This window comes from Aedes aegypti, chromosome 2, assembly GCF_002204515.2.
Source record: "Aedes aegypti strain LVP_AGWG chromosome 2, AaegL5.0 Primary Assembly, whole genome shotgun sequence".
Classification (NCBI taxonomy): Eukaryota; Metazoa; Arthropoda; class Insecta; order Diptera; family Culicidae; genus Aedes; species Aedes aegypti.
Window position 1 is genome coordinate 271,206,983 of NC_035108.1, and position 21,083 is coordinate 271,228,065.

The window sequence follows — 21,083 nt, forward strand, 5'->3', positions numbered from 1 at the left end:
AGGAGCAAGCGTCAAGGTCGGAAAATCAAACAGAACTCCGCACTTTGTTTTCGTTTTTTCTTCCAAAAAACGCGATCCGGACACAATGGATCCGGATTCCGGCGCTCGCCCTCAAAGGAGCATGCAACAGATTCAACGGATCAAACACTACTGACGCGTCGATTCTTTTTTTTTTTCTTTTTTTTTTCACCCGCACTTTGTTTTCGTTTTTTTCTTCCGAAATCGTGGATCGCGTGATCCGGATTCCGAAGCTCGCCCTCAGAGGAGCATGCAACGGATCAAACACTACTGACGCGTCGATTCTTTTTTCACCTGCACACTTTGTTTAGTTTTTTTCTTCCGAAAAACGCGATCCGAACACAAATGATCCGGATCCCGTCGCTCGCCCTCAAAGGAGCATGCAACAGATTCAACGGATCAATCACCACTGACGCGTCGATTCTTTTTTTCTTCACTCGCACTTTGTTTTCGTTTTTTTCTTCCGAAATCGCGGATCGCGTGATCCGGATTCCGAAGCTCGCCCTCAAAGGAGCATTCAACGGATTCAACGGATCAAACACTACTCTATGCGCGTTATACGAATAGTGATAGGATAAAAACCAACTCACGACACGAATAAAATTAAGACATGTTCAAACCCTTAAACCATTCAACACCTATTGGAATATAGAATGCAGCTATCTACCTATTTGTCCGTCTTTCTATTTCTGTTGTTTGTTGTTTGTTGTTAGCAATAAACAAGGTGTCTTGGCAGGCAAAATTAAAAAATATCGCATTCGTTAGCGCCTCTGCTACAAAACCAGAGAGTCCGCTTTCTCATCACCCGGGGTTGAACAATGAGAAGGGGCCTAATCTTGAGTAATATTGAATAAGCGATTTGAGAATGCAAGCAGTGTTGGCATTTTCCTCAGTGTGAGAAAGAGCGGTGCATATTGCTACACACTCTCTTGCTTTCGGAGTGAGAGCGCACTAATATGATAATATTCACCACCGCTGATGTAGAGCGCACTGACTAAGTGAGAAGAGAGAACACTTGTAGGTCACTCAACACTAGCATGAACTAGGGTGTAATTAAAGAGCACCAAAAATTCTCTTCGGTGATCGCATTTTGTTCACCACAGCGAGCACCAAAGTAAGCACTGCAGTGTGCGCTCTACAATTTGCACTGGAGTGTTAATGAGGTGATTGATTTAAAAGGTCGCAGGGTTGGTTGGATGGCTGTTATGATGAATTGATGATAAAGGGTGCATCCATATAGACATACGTATCCCTACGTATCGATACGGAAATGATTCGTTTCCACTCTTGTATTACATGCGTATTTTATCTGAAACACCCCCTCGCTCGAGCGGTGTACGACCGCTAGGAGGCGCGCGCAACGGAAGGTTAGATATTAGCGTATGCTCAAAAGGACACGAGGTCTTTCGCTGAAGAAAGAAACTACCGCGGTTTAGCTCCCTTTTAAGTTTATTCTTATGGAAGATAACATTGCGGTATTTTATCATTCACCGCAAGGAATTTAAAAGGTAAATGCGGATCACTCATTTATCACACATCATTTTATCATTGGAAATTGAGCCAAATTAAATTTATATGAAAATAAAAAAAACTATGGCGCGTAAGAAATCTCAGGCCCCCCCTACCCCCATAAACCTTATGTAATTATTGAACTATCCCGATGTACATCATTACGCCAAAAAAGTCCATTTTTGGCAACCACCCACCCCTTCGTACCGCTTTTTGTATGAATATTCTTATTTTCAATATGAGCTGTAATATTTCAAGGACACCCATCCACTCCCTGCAACTTTTTGAAATTTGTTAATAGAACCTAGCCAGACTCCGTACTTCAATGAGAATATAAATTTAGTGTGCGTGACATCCGTGTATGGTGCAAAATGTCTCACAACTACATGCGAGTGAGCTCCCATAAGAAGCCGTGTAAATTAGTGACGTAGTTATTTTTGTTTACATTTTTTTCTCTTTACCAATACATAGCCATTGCTTCTTCTTCCACACCTTGGTATATATTCTCATTGTCCGTACTTCATTATCGCGAAATATTTATTTCGCGCATACCACAGCATAACGAAGCTAAGGGGGGAGGGATTGTATCACCGAACATGAAATAAAGCTAAAGAGCGCACATGCACTGCAGTGCCGCACTGATGTGGATGACGCTGGTGAGTTCACTAGAGTGAGAGATCTTGAGCGCGCGCAAAATTCATTTCAACAGTGTGGTGAGTTTTTGATTTCTCTTTGCTCTCGCCACACTCAAACTCGCGCGCTCTTGCATGCTTGGTTCACCACATTGAGTGTATGTATTTTCCCTCAAGTGGAGCGACTGGATGCTCCTCAGTGTGACTGATGCACTTACACGCTAGTGCTACACACTGGTGAAATGCCATCACTGAAAGCAAGGTTGGCTAATTCCACTCAAGAAGTACGCTGAGAAAATTACAAGCTTCATGTATAAGAACTTAGACTGTCGGTAAAAATGAAGATGTGCTCAGGTATGAATAAGGAGATCTAATGTGCCTTAAGGTGTAGCGCACAGCTGCTACTTCAACGTGTACAGAACATGAAGCATGAATGGGTTTCATTTTTTCGTAGGGCAAAACATGGAAATTAGTGATGTCATCTCCCATCAGTGAACAGTCCCAGTCCATACATACACCATAGAACTACCATAAACCTCTATCGAACTCTGAAATCGACTCAAAAAATGCAATAATCAATCAGTTTTTTTGTTTTTTGACACTTGGTCCACTCTGTCTGCACAGAAATTGTTGCAATTTCTGACCACCTACTCAAATACGGTAAATGACCAGATATCAAAATAAGATCCATCGAATTATGACATGTTTATGAGTTTCTATTGATGGATGGGAAGAAGAATCATTCCATGTCGAAAGATCTGGAAAATAACTTGAAATGTCTTGCATTTTCTAGACTTTCTCAGCGCATCGATCGTTTTCGTTGTTATGGTATAAAGCAATTGGTCCACTCTGACTGCATACTTTTATTGATTTTTATTGATCATCCAGAGTAAATTTGTTACATATCTCTCCCAGTTTTCAACATTCATCGAATCGGATCAAAGTGAAATGGAGATAACGTTATTTTGCATCTAATGGCAGAATAATCCAATTTTCCCAAGTTTTGTACTTGGTTCACTCTGACTTAACGCCGACCAAATGGAACTCTCAGGAACGTTAATGCTCAGGAGTATTTTAGCCATGTAAAGTTAGCCATGTTTTTAGTATGTACATTTTTTTAAAAATGTATGAAATTTAAGTAAAAATTTAGTAAACAAAATTCGAAAAATGTTTTTCTTTCAATACATACGATGCCTTTCGGATGAGCCATAGTGAGTTTCAATTAGACGTTTAGTCACAGATGTATAGACAAAATACCTTTGTATGTTTTAAGGAGGTAAGCCCAAAGATTTTCAAGGGAATGGGATAAAAAAACAAATAATCAAATCAAATTGTTGTAAATTGCCTCGAGAGAGCAATTCCTGTTTATTAGCAATTAATCTCCATGGTGTTCAATACTACCCTAATAGGATTAATCCGCTTTTGAGTACACTAAATACAGAAAAACACTTCTTATTAAATGAATCCATTATCTATGCTAAAAATAGGCACTTCTAATCCGATTCAAAACACATTCTTCAAAACCTCTCGATTAACGACACCGGCATACTGGGTGTAAACAGGCGATTTCCCTGTCAGAGCGATGAACTGCTCAGCCACTTCAACGGCAACTCGCACCTGAGCCTCTGACGTACTGGCTCCTGTTGATTGGAGATAAATATAAAAAGTATATGCAAAGTAGACTAAAAATCCACCACTGCCAAAAGAGACGAAATTCTACCATACCTAGATGGGGCGTTGCAACAACCTTCGGATGATTGATGAGTTTTTTGCTAGCTTCCGATTTCGGTGGCTCCTCCGGATATACATCGAGAGCTGCTCCACCGCATTGACCAGTTTCCAGGGCGTCGAAAAGAGCAGCCTCGTCAATAATGCCGCCACGTGCCACGTTTACAACGCGTACCCCTTTCTTACATTTGGCCAACGTGGTAGCCGAAATCAGATCTGAAAAAGGCAAAAGGTTTTTACGACGCTAGGAAAATGAAAATGCTCCAAAGAAAATTAAAAAATGCTCCATGATGGGTGAAACTATTTACCATTGAAAGTTATATAATGTTCCCTAAATAAAAGAGAATGGTCCAAAAATAATATCAGTGGCAGCGGTAAAACCACAAATTTTCTAATTAAAAGTGAGAATTTGTACCACTAAATTATTGAAACATTCACCGTAAATATAAACGCATAGGTACTGCATAGAAAACACAAAATGTACCAAGATTTTATGAAACAGTATTCCATAATGATTATAATTTTTAATTTTGCATACAAAGGTATGAGTGAAAAACTAGCCAATCTTTGTTAAAAATCACATTAATAAAGTAAAAAAAACATACAAAGGTATTGATTGTGATTTTTTTTATTTGTTTACCGGCATATCAATCTGTTTTGTTCAAAGTAACAAGGAGCAAGGAGAAGAGAGCAATGAAAACTAGATGGATAGGTACCGTAAGTGAACAGCGATTGAAATTGGATTAGATGTTGAAGAGGGCATACCATATGAAACAGTATTAAACGAAATGTCCTTCCTTCTGGTTAACGTCCCCTATGGAAACGGCTTGGCATGTTGTTCGAATAACACTACCAAGGCAGCCAAAAGGAAATATAATTAATTAATATAATATAATCAGTGCGGATCGTACCTTCGTGCTGTGCGTACACGAATTCTCTCTGCTCTTGGAAGTTTTCTTAAAAACTACCTAAAGCATTCAGTTCTATTCAGTGCTACATAAACAGTACTTTTCAGTGCTAAAATTAAAAACAGTACTTTTCAGTGCTACTAAAACAGTACTTTTCAGTACTATTTTCTACTATTGATCCCTTTACGATCCTTGTTTGGACCCGTGCCTTCGATTTTTCGTTGGACCCGTTGGCGAAAGCTAGCGGTGGTAATCCTTCTTGGACACCGTCTTGGGAAAAAAACCTCTCGAAGGTCACGTCTTCTTTCGTTTTTTTAATTAAACATGGTATCATCAACAAACAAAAGGAAGGATGAATCTCTGAATTCACTACTTCCTTCCAAAAAAGTGGGTTTTAAAACTGTCACTACACGTGGCAAGAATGGAAGAACTTTCTTCCAAGGGTGAAATGAATGATTGTATCAAAATGAGCAATCAGTTCGATGCCCTAGACAAATTTTCCGAACACCAAATCGAAGCAGCTTCTAGCCCAGGCTCTTTGATTCAAGTGAGGCAGCAAAGAGTGCCGCCTATCGTGGTCAGCTGTTCCGAATTTGATGGATTTAGGCAAGAGATCTTGAACTCCATTAGGGGAATCAAGGTTTCCTTCCAAATCGCAAAGAAAGGCGACTGTCGCGTTTTGCCGAAAACTGAACGTTTGTTCAAAGTCGTCTTGAAATAAGTCACCTGAAGAGATCAAAAATGGAATAAATGGTTTAATTGGATTTTCCCCAGTCCAAGTAATCATTATGAAAAAGAGAACCCAATCTGGCATTGTTCGGAAAGGGCTTTCTCAAGAATATTATTTAGTTCACTTTAACAAAAAAAAACTAAATAATATTAAAGTTTTAGAAAAAGCAAAACTTATGCTCGATGTGACATGGGAACATTTCCAGAAACCTGGAGTAAATTTTCAGAACCCCACTCAGTGCCGTCGGTGCCAAAAGTGGGGTCATGGTACAAAAATTGTCACATGGATGCTAAATGCATGATTTGCGGAGGTTCTTCTCACGCCAAGGACGTCTGTCCAGTGAAGGCAGATACAACCAAGTTTATATGCTCTAATTGTGGGGCCAATCATAAGTCAAATTTTTGGAATTGCCCTTCACTCAAGAGAGTCATTGAGGCTCGTGCCAGGCAGATGAAAGATAATATCCGTTACGATAACGGTCGTTTCCCTGGTAGAGCATCGAACAATGCACATTTTTTAGTTAACGATCGCTTGATTAGGAATCATACCCATCAGGAAGATCGTAATCATGTTCATTCACAAACTAATTTTAATCCGTCGGGTATCCGTTGGAATCTTTCAATTTCGAATGTATCTACCCACGGAAAATCCTTTGCCGATATCGTAGCAGGTAATTAGAACTCTAACTAACTTTTTTGTTTATCGTAATGATCGACTTGATGGAGCATGTGGGGGAGTTGCAATCATCATTCATAGGCGTATAAAACATCAACTGTTTTCGTCATTTGAAACTAAAGTTTTTGAAACTTTAGGGGTTTCAGTTGAAACACAACTTGGTAAATATACTTTCATAGCTGCCTATTTGCCTTTTCAATGCTCTCGACAGCAAGTTAATTTGCTCCAAACTGACTTGCGAAAAGTGACTCGCAATAAGTCAAAAAATTTTGTCATTGGTGACTTTAATGCCAAACATCGGTCATGGAATAATTCTCAAAGTAATTCCAACGACAGAATTTTATTTGATGAGTGCTTTTCAGGATATTTCTCAGTTCAATACCCTGATAGCCCTACATGTTTTTCCTCTTCTAGAAATCCATCTACGATTGATTTGGTCTTAACCGACTCTAGTCATCTTTGTAGCCAACTGATTACTCATGCTGATTTTGATTCTGATCATGTCCCTGTTACATTTCAAATATCCCATGAAGCGATTCTCAATCCTATCATCTCCACTTTCAATTATTTTCCGAGCCGACTGGAATATATATGAAATATGTATTGACTCTAATCTTGATGTTAATATTCCTTTACAAGCAAAACTTGATATTGACAATGCTCTTGAAACTTTAACAAATTCCATTGTTGAAGCCAGGAGCATTGCAATTACAAAATGTGAAGTAAAATTTGAATCCGTGATTATAGACGATGATCTAAAACTCTTGATCCGTCTTAAAAACGTGAGGAGAAGGCAATTTCAACGCACTCACGATCCTGCTATGAAAATTATATGGCAGGATTTGCAGAAAGAAATCAAGAAACGTTTTGCACAATTAAGAAACCAAAAATTTGAAAATAAGATTTCTCAATTGATCCCTGGCTCTAAGCCCTTTTGGAAATTATCTAAAATCTTGAAAAAACCTCAGAAGCCAATACTGGCATTGAAAGAGGAAAACAAATTATTACTAACTAATTGCAAAAAAGCTCAAAAACTTGCTATGCAATTTTAAAGTGCGCACAATTTTAATTTAGGACTTACTAGTCCAATTGAAAATCAAGTTACTCAGGACTTCGAAAATATTCTCAATCAAGAGAACGTTTTCGAAAATGCCAGGGAGACTGACTTGGAAGAAGTGAGAACTATTATTGAAAAATTCAAAAATATGAAAGCTCCTGGCAATGATGGAATTTTCTGCATCCTCATCAAGAAACTTCCAGAAAGTAGCTTATCATTTTTAGTTGATATATTTAACAAATGTTTTCAATTACAGTTAACTCTCCCTTACTCGATATTCCGTATTTCGATATCGAGTTAGAGAACCATATTAAAAATTGGTTTTCATGGCTAACTCGATGGTCCCTTGGATCGCAGTTGCACTGCTTTTGTGTTCTGTAACTCGATACCTCCCTAACTCGATGGTCCCTTCAATATCGAGTAAGGGAGAGATGACTGTAGCATATTTTCCTGACAAATGGAAAAATGCTAAGGTTGTTCCAATTTTAAAACCAGACAAAAATCCTACAGAAGCTTCTAGCTATCGTCCAATCAGTTTGTTTTCCTCCATCAGTAAACTTGTTGAAAAGGTTATTTTGAACAGAATGATGGTCCACATCAACGAAAATTCAATTTTTGCCAATGAACAGTTAGGATTCCACCATGGACATTCGACCACTCATCAACTTTTACGTGTAACAAATTTGATCCGTTCCAACAAATCTGAAGGCTACTCTACTGGTCTTGCTCTTCTAGAAATAGAAAAAGCATTCGACAGTGTTTGGCATGAAGGTTTGATTGTAAAATTAAAAAAAAAATTTAATTTTCCAACATACATTGTTAGAATAATTCAAAGTTATCTTTCAAATCGTACACTTCAGGTTAATTATCAGAACTCCAGGTCTGAAAGACTTCCTATAAGAGATGGTGTTCCCCAAGGCAGCATTTTGTGACCAATATTATACAATATTTTCACATCTGACTTACCTGAGTTACCTCAGGGATGTCAAAAATCCTTGTTTGCGGATGACACAGGCCTCTCCGCCAAAAGCCTGCGTGTCATCTGTAGTCGATTGCAAAAAAGTTTGGATATTTTTTCTTCATACTTGCAGAAATGGAAGATGTCTCCTAATGCTTCCAAAACTCAACTAATAATATTCCCACATAAACCAAAAGCTCTTTATTTGAAACCTTCAAGTAGACATGTTGTCACGATGAGAGGGGTTCCCATAAATTGGTCAGATGAAGTTAAGTATCTAGGGCTCATGCTAGATAAGAATTTAACTTTCAAAAATCACATTGAGGGCATTCAAGCCAAATGTAATAAATATGTAAAATGTCTCTATCCCCTTATTAATATAAAATCAAAACTTTGTCTTAAGAACAAGCTTTTGATATTCAAACACATTTTCAGGCCAGCCGTGATGTATGCTGTACCAATATGGACTAGCTGTTGTACAGTGATACCTCCATGAGTCGATGTTCCATGACTCGATATCGACTCATGGAACCATACTAAAAACAAAATTTCATGGTTACTACGATGGTCCCTAGAAGCAGCTTTCCAAAGGATTGCTGTTCCATTGCTCGATATTTCCATGAGTCGATGGTCCCTTCAATATCGACTCATGGAGGTTTCACTGTAATACCAGGAAGAAAGCTCTGCAGAGAATTCAAAAAAAAAATTGAAAATGATTCTGAGGCTTCCTACCTGGTAAAGTACCAATGAGTTACATAGAATATCCAATGTTGAAAAATTGGAACAAATGTCAAATAAAATAATTAATAATTTCAAGCAAAAATCGTTACAATCTTCTATTGCCACGATTAATGCGTTATATGTATAGGTTAAGAATATAATATAATGAAAATATAATTATCACGGTCGATACTTTTGTACGTATAATAACAAAATAAGAAAAACGTAGTTCATATAAGAATGATCATCACCGGCGAGAAATACGCATGCTAAGAACAAACCATCCATGACTGTGTAATAATTCCTGCAATATAAGCCACCGATCGATAGAACCTCCTTGATCGCCAAACAGTATTAGGGCACTTGAAACCTCCTTCCTTTTGGCTGTCTTGGTAGTATTATTCGAACAACACGCCAAACCGTTTCCATAGGGGACATTAACCAGAATGAAGGACGATTCCAGTAATACTGTTACATATGGTATGCCCTCTTCAACATCTAATCAAATTTCTCTCGTTGTTCACTTACGGTACCAATCCATCTAGTTTTCATTGCTTTCTTCTCTTTGCTACTATTATACTATTATACTATTATACTTTGAGCAAAACAGACCGATATGCCGGTAAACAATTTAAATATAGGGTAAGTGTTCCCTTAGTTCTGGGTGTTCCTATAGTTGCGGTAGTGCCGTTTTCACTGATTTTATTACTTTAGCATTGCCAATCGACGTATTGGCTTGTTAACACACGAAATAGTTGAAAACATTGTTCAAATTGCTTCTAAATTGATTAAATACCACCAAAACTGCTAAAACTTTCCTCACTTGTACCAATAGTTGCGGTAAAGTGTTCCTATAATGGAGGATCTCATAAGAAAACAATGGATACCGCAACTATAGGAACACAAATTAAAAATATACCACAACTAAAGGAACGGTGTACCAATAGTGGAGGTATTATTTTTCCCTGACGTGCCGTGGATTACTGCGATGAAATCATTTTTCTCATTCAGTCAATGGTCGTTACTTCCTGTTACAACATTAACAAGTACATTAATTGTACTTCTTGAATTTAGACGGTTAAATGAAGTTCAATCGTGCTTATTGGTACATCTACCCTAATTATCACTGTCGATACCTTTGTATGTAGTTCATACGTCATTTAACTCATGGTACGCAATGAAGTGAAATAGAACGTTGTGAACAGTTGTAACATTGGACGCAGAATCAATGAGGTGACCAGATACACGTTTTTTCGTTGTGCGTAAGGATGCGTACCCCGATGGTTTACATAAGGCGGCATCCATAAATTACGTAACGCTCTAGGGGGAGAGGGGAGTAGGCTCAAGCGTTACGGCTCATACAAAAAATAGAAATTTTTCATACAAAAAGCGTTACGTAATAAATGGACGCTGCCTAAGATACCGTTCAAATTAATGGAGGAGAATGGTATTCACTTGAGGGCAGAAAAGTATTTGATTTACTGATACAGTGAATCCACAATTAAGAATCACCCACAATTTATGGATCAGCTGCCTTCAAAGGACAAAATAACAATAAAAAATAGCACAAAACATCACGGAAACATTTTCACTTATAATTTATTTTGAGTAAAATTGTTTACGTGATGTTTTGTGTTGATTTTTGTTGTTATTTTGTCATTTAAAGTCAGCTGTTTCATAAATTGTGGACGATTCTTAATTGTGGATCCACTGTACAACTGAACAAATTTATGAAGACATCTAATTTCTTTATAGAACATGTCATACATTGTAATGGTGAATACTTTTATCATGAGGCAGTTTTTAGTTTTGGGGGTGTTTTGAATTCTTATATTGGTGAATTAAATAGGCTACCGATCTAAAAATATCGCCGTGTTTGTTTGGGCGGTGCAAAAGCTATATCAAGATTGTCACCTAGAATAGATACGCACTTCTCGTCGCCGGAATCAACGGTGTATGAACGGTAATGTAATCCGCCAAGGGCCAGATCTGATCCAGCTCCATCTTCTCGACGCCAGCCGCCCGAGCTTCCTCAGCTGTGGTAATCGGATCAAACCCGATTACTCGCATACCAAACGCGTTCATTCGAATGCCCACCTCACGACCAATCCGGCCTAAGCCAAGAATTGCCAGCGTCTTGCCGTAGAGCTCACTTCCCGAGTACAACTTGCGGTCCCAACGACCCTCCTTCATGCTGCTAGCCGCTGGGCAAAACGGTCGTGCCAGGGCTCCAATTAGGAAACACGTCAGCTCGCATGCCGAGATAGAATTTCCTCCGGGAGCGCTGTCGTCATCATATAGGGAGAAAGTGAATGTCATTCATATGATTTGCTTACTATTCTTTCATATGTGAAAGCGGTGCACAACGGCTCAGAAAACAGATTTACGCGGATAGATGCATTTAGAGGAGGTCTGAATCGCGGTCCAAATATTAAACACAATATTGTGCAACGGGTCATTTTATTGATACAACTACATAAAATTTGTGTTGAAATCAAATGAGAGCATTGAAATTTTATTTTGTCGAAATTGAATTCTAAATGTAGAACGTCTAAAGTCAAAAGTTTAAAGTTCTATTCTAAAGCTCTAAAAGCATCTTTCCACGTTAATCAATTTGCTGGACCATTGTTCAGTAGCATTGCTATTGCCACCCAATAGCTTAAACCACCTATTTATTCATACTCACTTCAGGACGATAACGTTATTTCTGGTGGCGGCGACAATGTCAATATTGTCCACTCCTGCTCCGGCCCGTCCAACGGCTTTCAGCTTTCCGGAACCGGCGTCCAGTATTTCCGCCGTAATTTTTGTATCGGAACGTACGATGACGGCGTCATAGCCCTGCGGTAAAACAAATAGCAATCAATACAAATGCACCCGGTCTGAACTGAACTATTGGAATTGATGGTGCTGTAGGATGATGGAGGGAAGTCATTAACTTTCACCACCCCGCACCATAAGCCGTTAATCCGTATCTGGAGAGATATGATGCGAGGATCTTCTAGAGACGATTTTCTTCCAAGAAGTAGCATTGAAATGAATGAAATTTGATAAAGCAGTTAGATTCAAATACGTTTAGATTTATATTTCCATAAAAATTATATTTATTTTCAAATTCAAAATAACTCGGCTTTAAATGTTTTTTTAAGGGATTTTGTTTTCAGAGATGTATAATATTCATATGTAGCCATAAACTCGGTTTTATGAGAGTTTTACTGCCCATAACTGCATATTTGTAAAATTCGACATTTTTGACATTTTCGAGTTGATACCGTAGAAAGCCATCAATGGCATCATTTGCGAATTATAACCGCATGACAGTCACAATCTCAATGTTATACATGGGTCTCATAATGAGGTGCCGGAGCCATTAGTAGACTACCTTAGCTATAAAAATCATAACATAATAACGAAAAGCCTTAATAAAGATCTTTTGGTGCCAACAGAAAGATTTCTTTCTCTACTATATGTGAAAAATATAAAAAGAGTGATAAAATTATGTTTTGAGCATAAAATCGCTTGTGCCACTATTGGTACACGTGTTCTAGTAGTTGCGCTAGTGTTCCAGTAGTAGACGTTCGGGAATGATACAAGGGATTTTAAACAAAATACAGTCAACTCTTTATAACTCGATATTCAAGGGTCCATCGACTTATAGAATAATCAAGTTCTAGAATATGCCGACACAAAAAATCACAAAATTGCAATGCGTGGAAAATCAAGTTATTTTTACTGATATTTTTGTTTTATTTTCATGTTTTTTTTTAACTTTTATTACGACTTGCAAGCTTTTAGTCACCTTCCAAAAAGAATTAGACCAAGTTTCCCTAAATAAGAAGGATTTTAAAATAAATATCGAATTATGGAGAGAAATTTACCTCTCACGTGACATTGACTAGTGGAGATATCCAGTTAGGGCCACAAATTTCATAACGCTTGATGGGGCGGATGGGTGTCCTATCGTTGTTACTGTCCACACAAAAATTGTAGAGTATCAATACAAAAAGCGTCACGAGGGAGTGGGTGGGTGTCCAAAATGGCCAATTTATGCGATATGAAATATATGAACCAGCCCTTATAGAAATATCGACTTATGGTGAGCACGTTGTATAGAAATTTGGAGGGACTGAGAAATCCATCGAGGTATAGAGTATATCGAGTTGTGGAGATTTGACTGTAGTTGAGTTTTACATATATAGATATAATATGTTTCCCTCGGAGCAGTAACTAAAATCTTTCGAATGAAGCATAAAGATCATCTCTGGGACATTTGTTAATTTTTATATATCTAATTAAAAACCTGCTTCCGTCAGTTGATCCACTACTGGAATAGGCATGACTTTTTGATTTTTTGATGAAATAAAAAGTTGAAATTTGGCAAATTGATTAAACTAGAGGAATCCACCTAAAATAGCTCATGTCGTTTTTATCGAAAAATGTACGTTTTATTCCATAGTCGAATCTACTCGTACATTACAACCATTGGTACCGGCACCATAATAATATTTCAAACAGATGAGCTGAACAAAATTTAAGCCTCGGATAAGTATTGTTGAGTTCAATATTTTGAAATAGTTATTATTTTTATACACGGTAAATGGCTGAGCATTGCGTACCATTGGTACCTCACGTACCTGCAGGAATGAAATAGACCCCTTTGTGCGGTCCTTAGCATCTTGCCCAGCAACTCCTATCCCTACCTCATCGTGCCGGGGTACGAGTAACTTTGGGGAAGATCGGTTAACCTGTTGGTGGGGGCGATATTTTCACCCGCCGCCACTGAACGTTTTGGGCTGACGTTGCTGTTTGCCACGAACGAAACAAGAGAGTAGAAACAAGTACAGTAGTGTAAGTGTATTTCAGTCTGTATCATTCCACATCCAACTGTTTCCCAATAAAGTCCGTTAGCGCAAGTCCCTGACGGTTTATCTCGGTCGTTGGACATTCCACTGTGTACATGTTTCCACCGATCGCCAACAGGTTATGGGCCCAGGAACGCCTGGAGGACGCTGAGACGGCTTCAATGAGGGATCACGAGGAAGCACCTGGACGATGAGACAGGACCTGGACGAGGAGGCAGAATCTCGGTAAGGAGGTAGAGCCTGGACGGGAGGTGGAGTCTGGACGGGAGGTGGCTTGGACGAGGTGCCCAAGAGTTGGAGGCTAAGATGCCCAGAACGAGGCTGAAGGTACGGATGCTGGCTGATCGAACGACGAGCTTGGAAGAGCTAGAGGAACTCGGAAGTCAGGAGGAGCTCGGAGGACGGCGCGGTTGCCCTGGAGGACGATGGTGCAGCTGGCCAGGAGAAGCTCGACTAGGAGGAGTTCGGTAGCTGGAGCTCGGTGCCAGGAGGAGCTTAGTGGACAAGAGAGCTCGGGTGGCAGATGGCGGTTTGAAGGTTGTGTGATGAGGAGGAGTGTTGGAGAGCGATGTACACACCCTGTAGCGGAGGTGTCTGGAGGTAAACATATTGTAAGATAGAGGAAAGAATTGTAATATATACCTAGACAGTGAATAAAAGAGAGGTGCTGATGTGGTAGCAATATCAGTCAGTAGCCTGCGGTGTGGAAGGAATAGCCTTGTTGTTTGTGTAGTTTTATTTCAACATAACCTACCCCGATGGGAACTTTGGTCGTATGTTGACAGGGAAGGGGAGGTTTGCTTTAGCTTTTACTTCAGCAAACCTGGAGTGGCTGTACTCCATGTTAGGTGCGGCTCACAACAGCGTCTGTTCCCCATGTCAGGGGCGGCTGATCATCGTTCGAGTGCCAGAGAAGGACTCTAAGCTAAACTGTTCACTATGGGCTCATTCACATATTTCATAACGCTGAAAATGGCCATTTTGGACACCCACCCACCCCCTTGTATCGCTTTTTGTAAGAATATTCTTCAATTTTTGTATGAGCCGTAACACCGTTAGGACACCCACTCACCCCCTTCAGCGTTATGACATTTATGAATAAGCTCTATGGCCCTCTGAACATTTAGGGCGCTCGCAGCTCTAACGCGAATATGACAGCTGCCCAAGCCACGACATTAAAATCATCATAGGAGATTTAAACTCTCAGGTTGGCCAGGAGGAGGAGTTCAAAACGACTATTGGAAAGTTCAGCGCCCACCGGCTGACGAACGAAAACGGCTTACGACTAATTGATTTGCCGCCTCCAAGAATATGGCCATTCGTAGCACCTACTTCCAGCACAGCCTTCCATACAGATACACCTGGAGATCATCACAGACAGAATCGAAAATCGACCACGTTCTGACTAACGGACGGCACTTCTCCGACATTATCGACCTCAGGACCTATTGTGGCGCTAACATCGACTCTGACCACTATCTGGTGATAGTTAAACCGCGCCTAAAACTCTCATTCGTTAACAACGTACGGTACCGATGGCCGCCCCGTTATGACCTAGAGCGGCTTAAGCAACCGGATACGATCCTTGTTTGAACCCGTGCCTTCGATTTTTCGTTGAACCCGTTGGCGAAAGCTAGCGGTGGTAATCCTTCTTGGACACCGCCTTGGGAAAAAACCTCTTAGGAGGTCTCGTCTTCTCTCGTTTATTCACTAAACATGGTTGCAACTACAAACAAAAGGAAGGCTGAATTCACAACTTCCTTCCAAAAAAGTGAAATTTAAAACTGTCACTAAACGTGGCATGAATGAAAGAAAGGACGTTTCTCCGGAATGCGAACTTTCTTCCAAGGGTGAAATGGATAATGTTGATAATTGCATCGAAATGAAATTTCTGTCTGTTTCTTATGGTTCGCCAGTTATGATTTTTTTAAACAAATAAGTTACGGTGGTACTGAAAAATTATTTTTTCTCTTGATAACTTTTTATAAGATAATTTCTCGCAAAAACTTTGTTCCGAGCACTTTTAGGACTTTTGATTGCACAATTTTGCCGAAGAAACTACTGTCCTATCTCTTATGGTTACAGAGTTATCAGAGATTTTCTTTGAAAAAATGTTTGTTTTCAAATGCCTCTCTGAAGGCGAAAACAGATTCTCAACCTTTTGCCGCCATTAGAAAGATTATATTTTTCTCTGTGAGAACAATTTTTGTTGGAAAAATTAACAAAATTTTGAAAGTAATATGTTTTTGAACGAAAATCGTTCATAACGTGAAAAATAATCGGGATAGCTCTTATTCTGAAAGTGTTTGATACAAAGTATTCATAAAAATCAACGCTATAAGATATATGCACCAGGTCCGTCCCACTCGGGCTCAGATTTGGTACCACTTCTAGTACTGCATTTGGTCCCTCGGTAGTGCAAAAGGTACCCAAGTTTGACAGATCGCAGTACACTTTTCACGGCATTCTAGATTACCTTATGAGCCATAAAATTTTGGGCAACTGCAAGGGACATTGAGGTCTTTAATTTGTCTTTGTATGCACCCTAAACCGAAATCTATATGGTTAAGAAAGCGAAAAAAGAGATATTTCCTGGAACAACCGAAATAACTGTATGTAAAGTCATTTTAAATTGAATATACAGGTATTGATATAAGATCGATCACAGTAAGCGAAAATTAGAAAATAATTTGCTGAAGCAGTTTTAACAGTGATCTATGGGACATTAATGCATGAACGAAGTCTTGTTATTTCACGCAAAATAAAGTTTGTACAGCTAACCGTATAACGTGGTCGGTTATAAATTGCCACCGCTTTGGCTTGCTAAGCAGAAGGTCATGCATACAATACCGGTCCCGTTTCTTATATTATCAACCCTAAACGATAACAAATCGTATACTTTTACGAATTCCTTCAAATTAACGAAACATTACTTCCCGTGATATCTTTTCATAGAAATATAGAATCCCATTCAGAATCCCATGCTTATCCCATTCAATTCAATTCAATCCATTAAATCTGCCACAATGAATTAGTCAGGGCAGCATTCGCCTGTTGAAGAATGCATGAATCTTGTACAAGAGCCAGATATAAGCCCCAAATGTCTGTCTAAGGTGTCGGCCAGAGTAGACGCGTCACGCGAAGCGACACGAAAATTGCCTGGGAATGAAATGTCAAACTCCAAAGGATTTTCGCGTCGCTTCGCGTGACGCGTCTACCCTGGCCGACACCTAAGGTAACGAACCAGAAGGTGGTCCGCTTACTATGACCGATCTTATATCAATACATGTGTAATCAATTTCAAATGGCTTTACATACAGTTATTTCGGTTGTTCTAGCGAATGTCTCTTTTTTCGCTTTCTTAACCATATAAATTTCGGTTTATGGTGCATATATCTTATAGCGTTGATTTTTATGAATACTTTGTATCAAACACTTTCAGAAAAAGAGCTATCTCGATTATTTTTCAAGTTATGAACGATTTTCGTTCAAAAACATATTACTTTCAAAATTTTGTTAATTTTTCCAACAAAAATCGTTCTCACAGAGAAAAATATAATCTTTCTAATGGCGACAAAAGATTGAGAATTCGTTTGCGCCTTACAGTGATATCGGCATTTAAAAACATTTATTTTTTCGAAAAAAAAATCTCTGGTAACTCTTTAACTGTAAGAGATTGGACAGTAGTTTCTTCGGCAAAGTTGCGCAATCAAAAGTTCTTTAGAAATCCTGCGAAATTCGTTTGTTTTTGTTTTTTGATTATCTTTGCAAATTATCTTGGAAATATTTTGAAGCATCCTCAAGGGTCCAGGAATTATTTCAGAGATCCTTGCTCAGTATTAGTGACTTTAAAACTTACCCAAATTTTATCAGAGGTTATTCTAGGATTTTCTTCAGAAATACCTCACGGATTTGTTAATAAGCAGAAATTTCCTAGAGAAATTCTTGGAAGAATTCATGAAAAAATCCTCTTAAACTTGCTTGATAAAATCTCAAGGTATTATAGAAGAAATCTCTGTAGAAATTGCTAAAGGTATCTTTAGAGAAATCTCTAGTTGAAATCTTATAGAAATCCTCAAAGATAATGTTGAAGGAAATCGCTAAAAAGGTGTGGTAAAGTTATTGAATTTAAGAAAACGTTTTGACCGCGACTCTTGAAGGTTGTTCTTTTTCTTGGCATTAACGTTCTCACTGGGACAGAGCCTGCTTTCAGTGTAGTGTTCAATGATTCACAGTTAATTAACTGAGAGCTTTCTTTGCCTAAGTTGCCATTTTCGCATTCTTATGTCGTGTGGCAGGTACGATTATACTATATGCCCAGGGAAGTCAAGGAAATTCCCATTACGAAAAGATTCTGGACCAACCGGGAATCGAACCCAGACACTTTCAGCATGGCTTTACTTTGTAGCCGCGGACTCTATTTACTCCGCTAATGAAGGCCCGTAATCTTGAAGGTTGTCCGAGGGAAATCGATAAATGAATCACTGGATAAAATAATGTAGGTGTTTATGACTTTCTTGAAAAAAATCCATTGCTTAGGTTCACTTTGGGAAATCAAGGTTGAATTCTAAAGGTGTCCTAAACGGAATTCTTGGGAAATAACAACTATTCACTCCCTTACAAATTTCCGAAATAATATCTGAACATTAGGGCAAATACCTAAATAAACTTCTGATGAAATTCCTAGAGAAAATCATGTAAAAAAACATATACAGTAATACTTGTCGAAATGTCATGAGGAATTCCAAGAAAGTCTTAGATCTTAGAGAAATGCCTATTCTGGTGCTATGAAGAATCCAACTATTATCTTCTTGCTGCAATAAGCTTTCGTTTTGTTTTCTTTGTTCCTGTTTGGTCTGTTTTCAGCTTCTTTTTGGTTCTTTTTAGGTCTCTTTTAAATCTCTTATTTCTGGCAAGAGGTCTTCTATTTCCTATTTTTAAAGCACTCAGTCGCTACCAGCCCAGTGAAAACGAAAAGCTGCTTTATTCTAGAAAGGTCTAGAAGCAAAAGGACAAAACTTAGTTTTGAGAAAATCTACTGTTTATTGAGCAATTTATCATTCTATACAAACTGTATGGGAGTCAAAAAAAAACAAAACGATCTTCTAAGAATTATATGATGTTTTCTATTGAGCGTAAAATCGCTTGAAAATATCGTTAAAACACTTGGAGACAGTAGAATTGCCTCAAGTCAACCCAATTCGAAACCGATCAAAATGTCACTTTCACCCCTTTGTGTTTGAGACCCTCACATATAGTAGCTTTCAGTTTCCAGTCCAGGATCAAATTTTTCTTAGCTTCACTGTGCACAACATATTTGCCAACGTTTGCCTACCCATGGTTTTGAAGCATCTCAATGTGACACATAAGTTGTGATACAGAATCATAAATCAGGACAAAATCGACTTTTCAGCATGAATAAAGAACACGGATAGGGGAGATTGGGGAGACTTAATCCCTTTTTCTTTATGTTCTAGGGGAAAATAATTTGACGAGATTTCATCACAGGCTTTTAAGCAAACATGTTTTGCAAGGTCATAGAAATGGTTCTATATTGCGTGGTACTCAAAATTTCGTTCATCCACAGATATGTCTGCAGAAATATTTGAAAAAGTTAGGTGGTACTTGATTACCTTTTTTTATTTTGAGGAGATTTGATCCCTCTTTTTTACTATGCACTGAGAACTAGCGAGATTAATTATTTTATAACACATTTTATCGCCAGAGATATCATAATTCCAAGAAAATGGAAGATTCCAAATAAAATTTTATTGCGCCACAAACATAATACAGACATAGAGGGATCAAGTGTCCCCAGTGAAGCGATTCAAAATTTAAAAATACTTTAAAATCCAATCTCCCATATGTTCTTTACCATCCTCACCATAACAATAGTGATCTGTGAAATTTTCAGCTTGCTACGTGGTGACTTAAAGGTGAAAATTGTATGGTAAGGATAATAAGGAAGATATGGGAGATTGGACTTTCAAACTTTCTTAAATTTTGAACCGCCCTTGTCCCCTGCCTATATTGTTCAAATCAAATCATAATGAAGGAATTTCATGTTTGGCGTTTGATGTTACTTATTTGAACAGCCAAGCTCTAAATATGTGAGACGTTATTAAGTCAGTATTCTGGAAAAATAACTCTTAGGGTGGTAAGCTCCATCGAAGTTAATACGCCAATCGCGATTGGCGTATTAACTTCGATGGAGCTTACCACCATTAGTATAGAAAAGAGCTAGACTATCATATCCATCACTGCAATGATAACTTCATCGAAAGTTCTTCTCTTCTTAACTTATATGCATAAATGCTATTGAGATTTCTCACTACAATTATTACTTACCTTCACTTCAGTGACAAGCTGATCCTTCGATAACTTCAACTTATAATCCACCTAGAACAAACACATGACCAAAACATTATTTCACCACCAAAAGCACTAATAATCTTTAACTAACTTTAATTCCATGATCTTGTAACAACTTGACGCACGAATTGTCGACTGCATCGCACACGAGCACGCTCTTAATTTCCACAGGCATTGTTGCTAGCTCACTGAGCTCACTACCAGCAGTTCTATATTACCAAGTCACTTCAATTGAGATCAATGCACGCCAAGTTCACTGGGCAACTGTCCTGTTGCGCTTACGGTTTGAGACTAAACACTTTCTAGAGGCCCCTTCAACTAGCATGCCTACACTATCTATGAACATCAACTAGCGAGAGATGCGTTGGCTTATTGGTACACCAAAACCTCCATTTACGTGATTTACTCTTCGTAGTTCAATTTACGTAATATTACGTAAATGGAATTTTTATTTGATGTCAATTCAAAAATTTCATACAAACTGAATTTCAAGGACATGAATTCCATTCATGCAAAATTCTATTTACGTACCCCGTACCATTACGTAAATAGCGGTTTCGGTGTACAGAGAACTTCACTAGTATGCTGGATTCGTCCCTTCGTCGTCCCAGTGCACTCAACTCTGATGCAATAAACCGGTCACACTTGTAAATACAAAACCGCACTTCCCACTCGCATGTGCGCCCGAAGCTCCAGACACAGGATACTTGTTCTGTTGCCCTATGTAAAGGAATACTGATCAGCAGCACTCTTCAACTATTAAAAGTCTTGCGCGAAGATGTTGACTTTTGATCTGATCAATACACACTGCTTCTGTACGTAAATATCTGCCGTGATACTTATGTGCGCAGCATTCTAAGTCACTTTTCCTGTTTACTGCTTAAGTTGTTTATTACAATTTCTATCCCCACCAC

General features: G+C 38.6%; 1 protein-coding gene across 1 annotated transcript; it reads right to left on the minus strand.

Annotated features, from left to right (window-relative positions):
* Positions 1-3,485: 3,485 nt before the first annotated feature.
* Positions 3,486-20,505, minus strand: LOC5566353 (D-3-phosphoglycerate dehydrogenase). The gene is made up of 6 exons (XM_001650663.2): positions 20,261-20,505; positions 20,146-20,196; positions 11,622-11,776; positions 10,867-11,219; positions 3,885-4,103; positions 3,486-3,799 (listed from the first exon to the last, which is right to left on the minus strand). Exons 1-6 carry the CDS (start codon positions 20,342-20,344, stop codon positions 3,663-3,665), a joined length of 999 nt encoding a protein of 332 aa, XP_001650713.1. The 5' UTR covers positions 20,345-20,505; the 3' UTR covers positions 3,486-3,662.
* Positions 20,506-21,083: the final 578 nt, after the last annotated feature.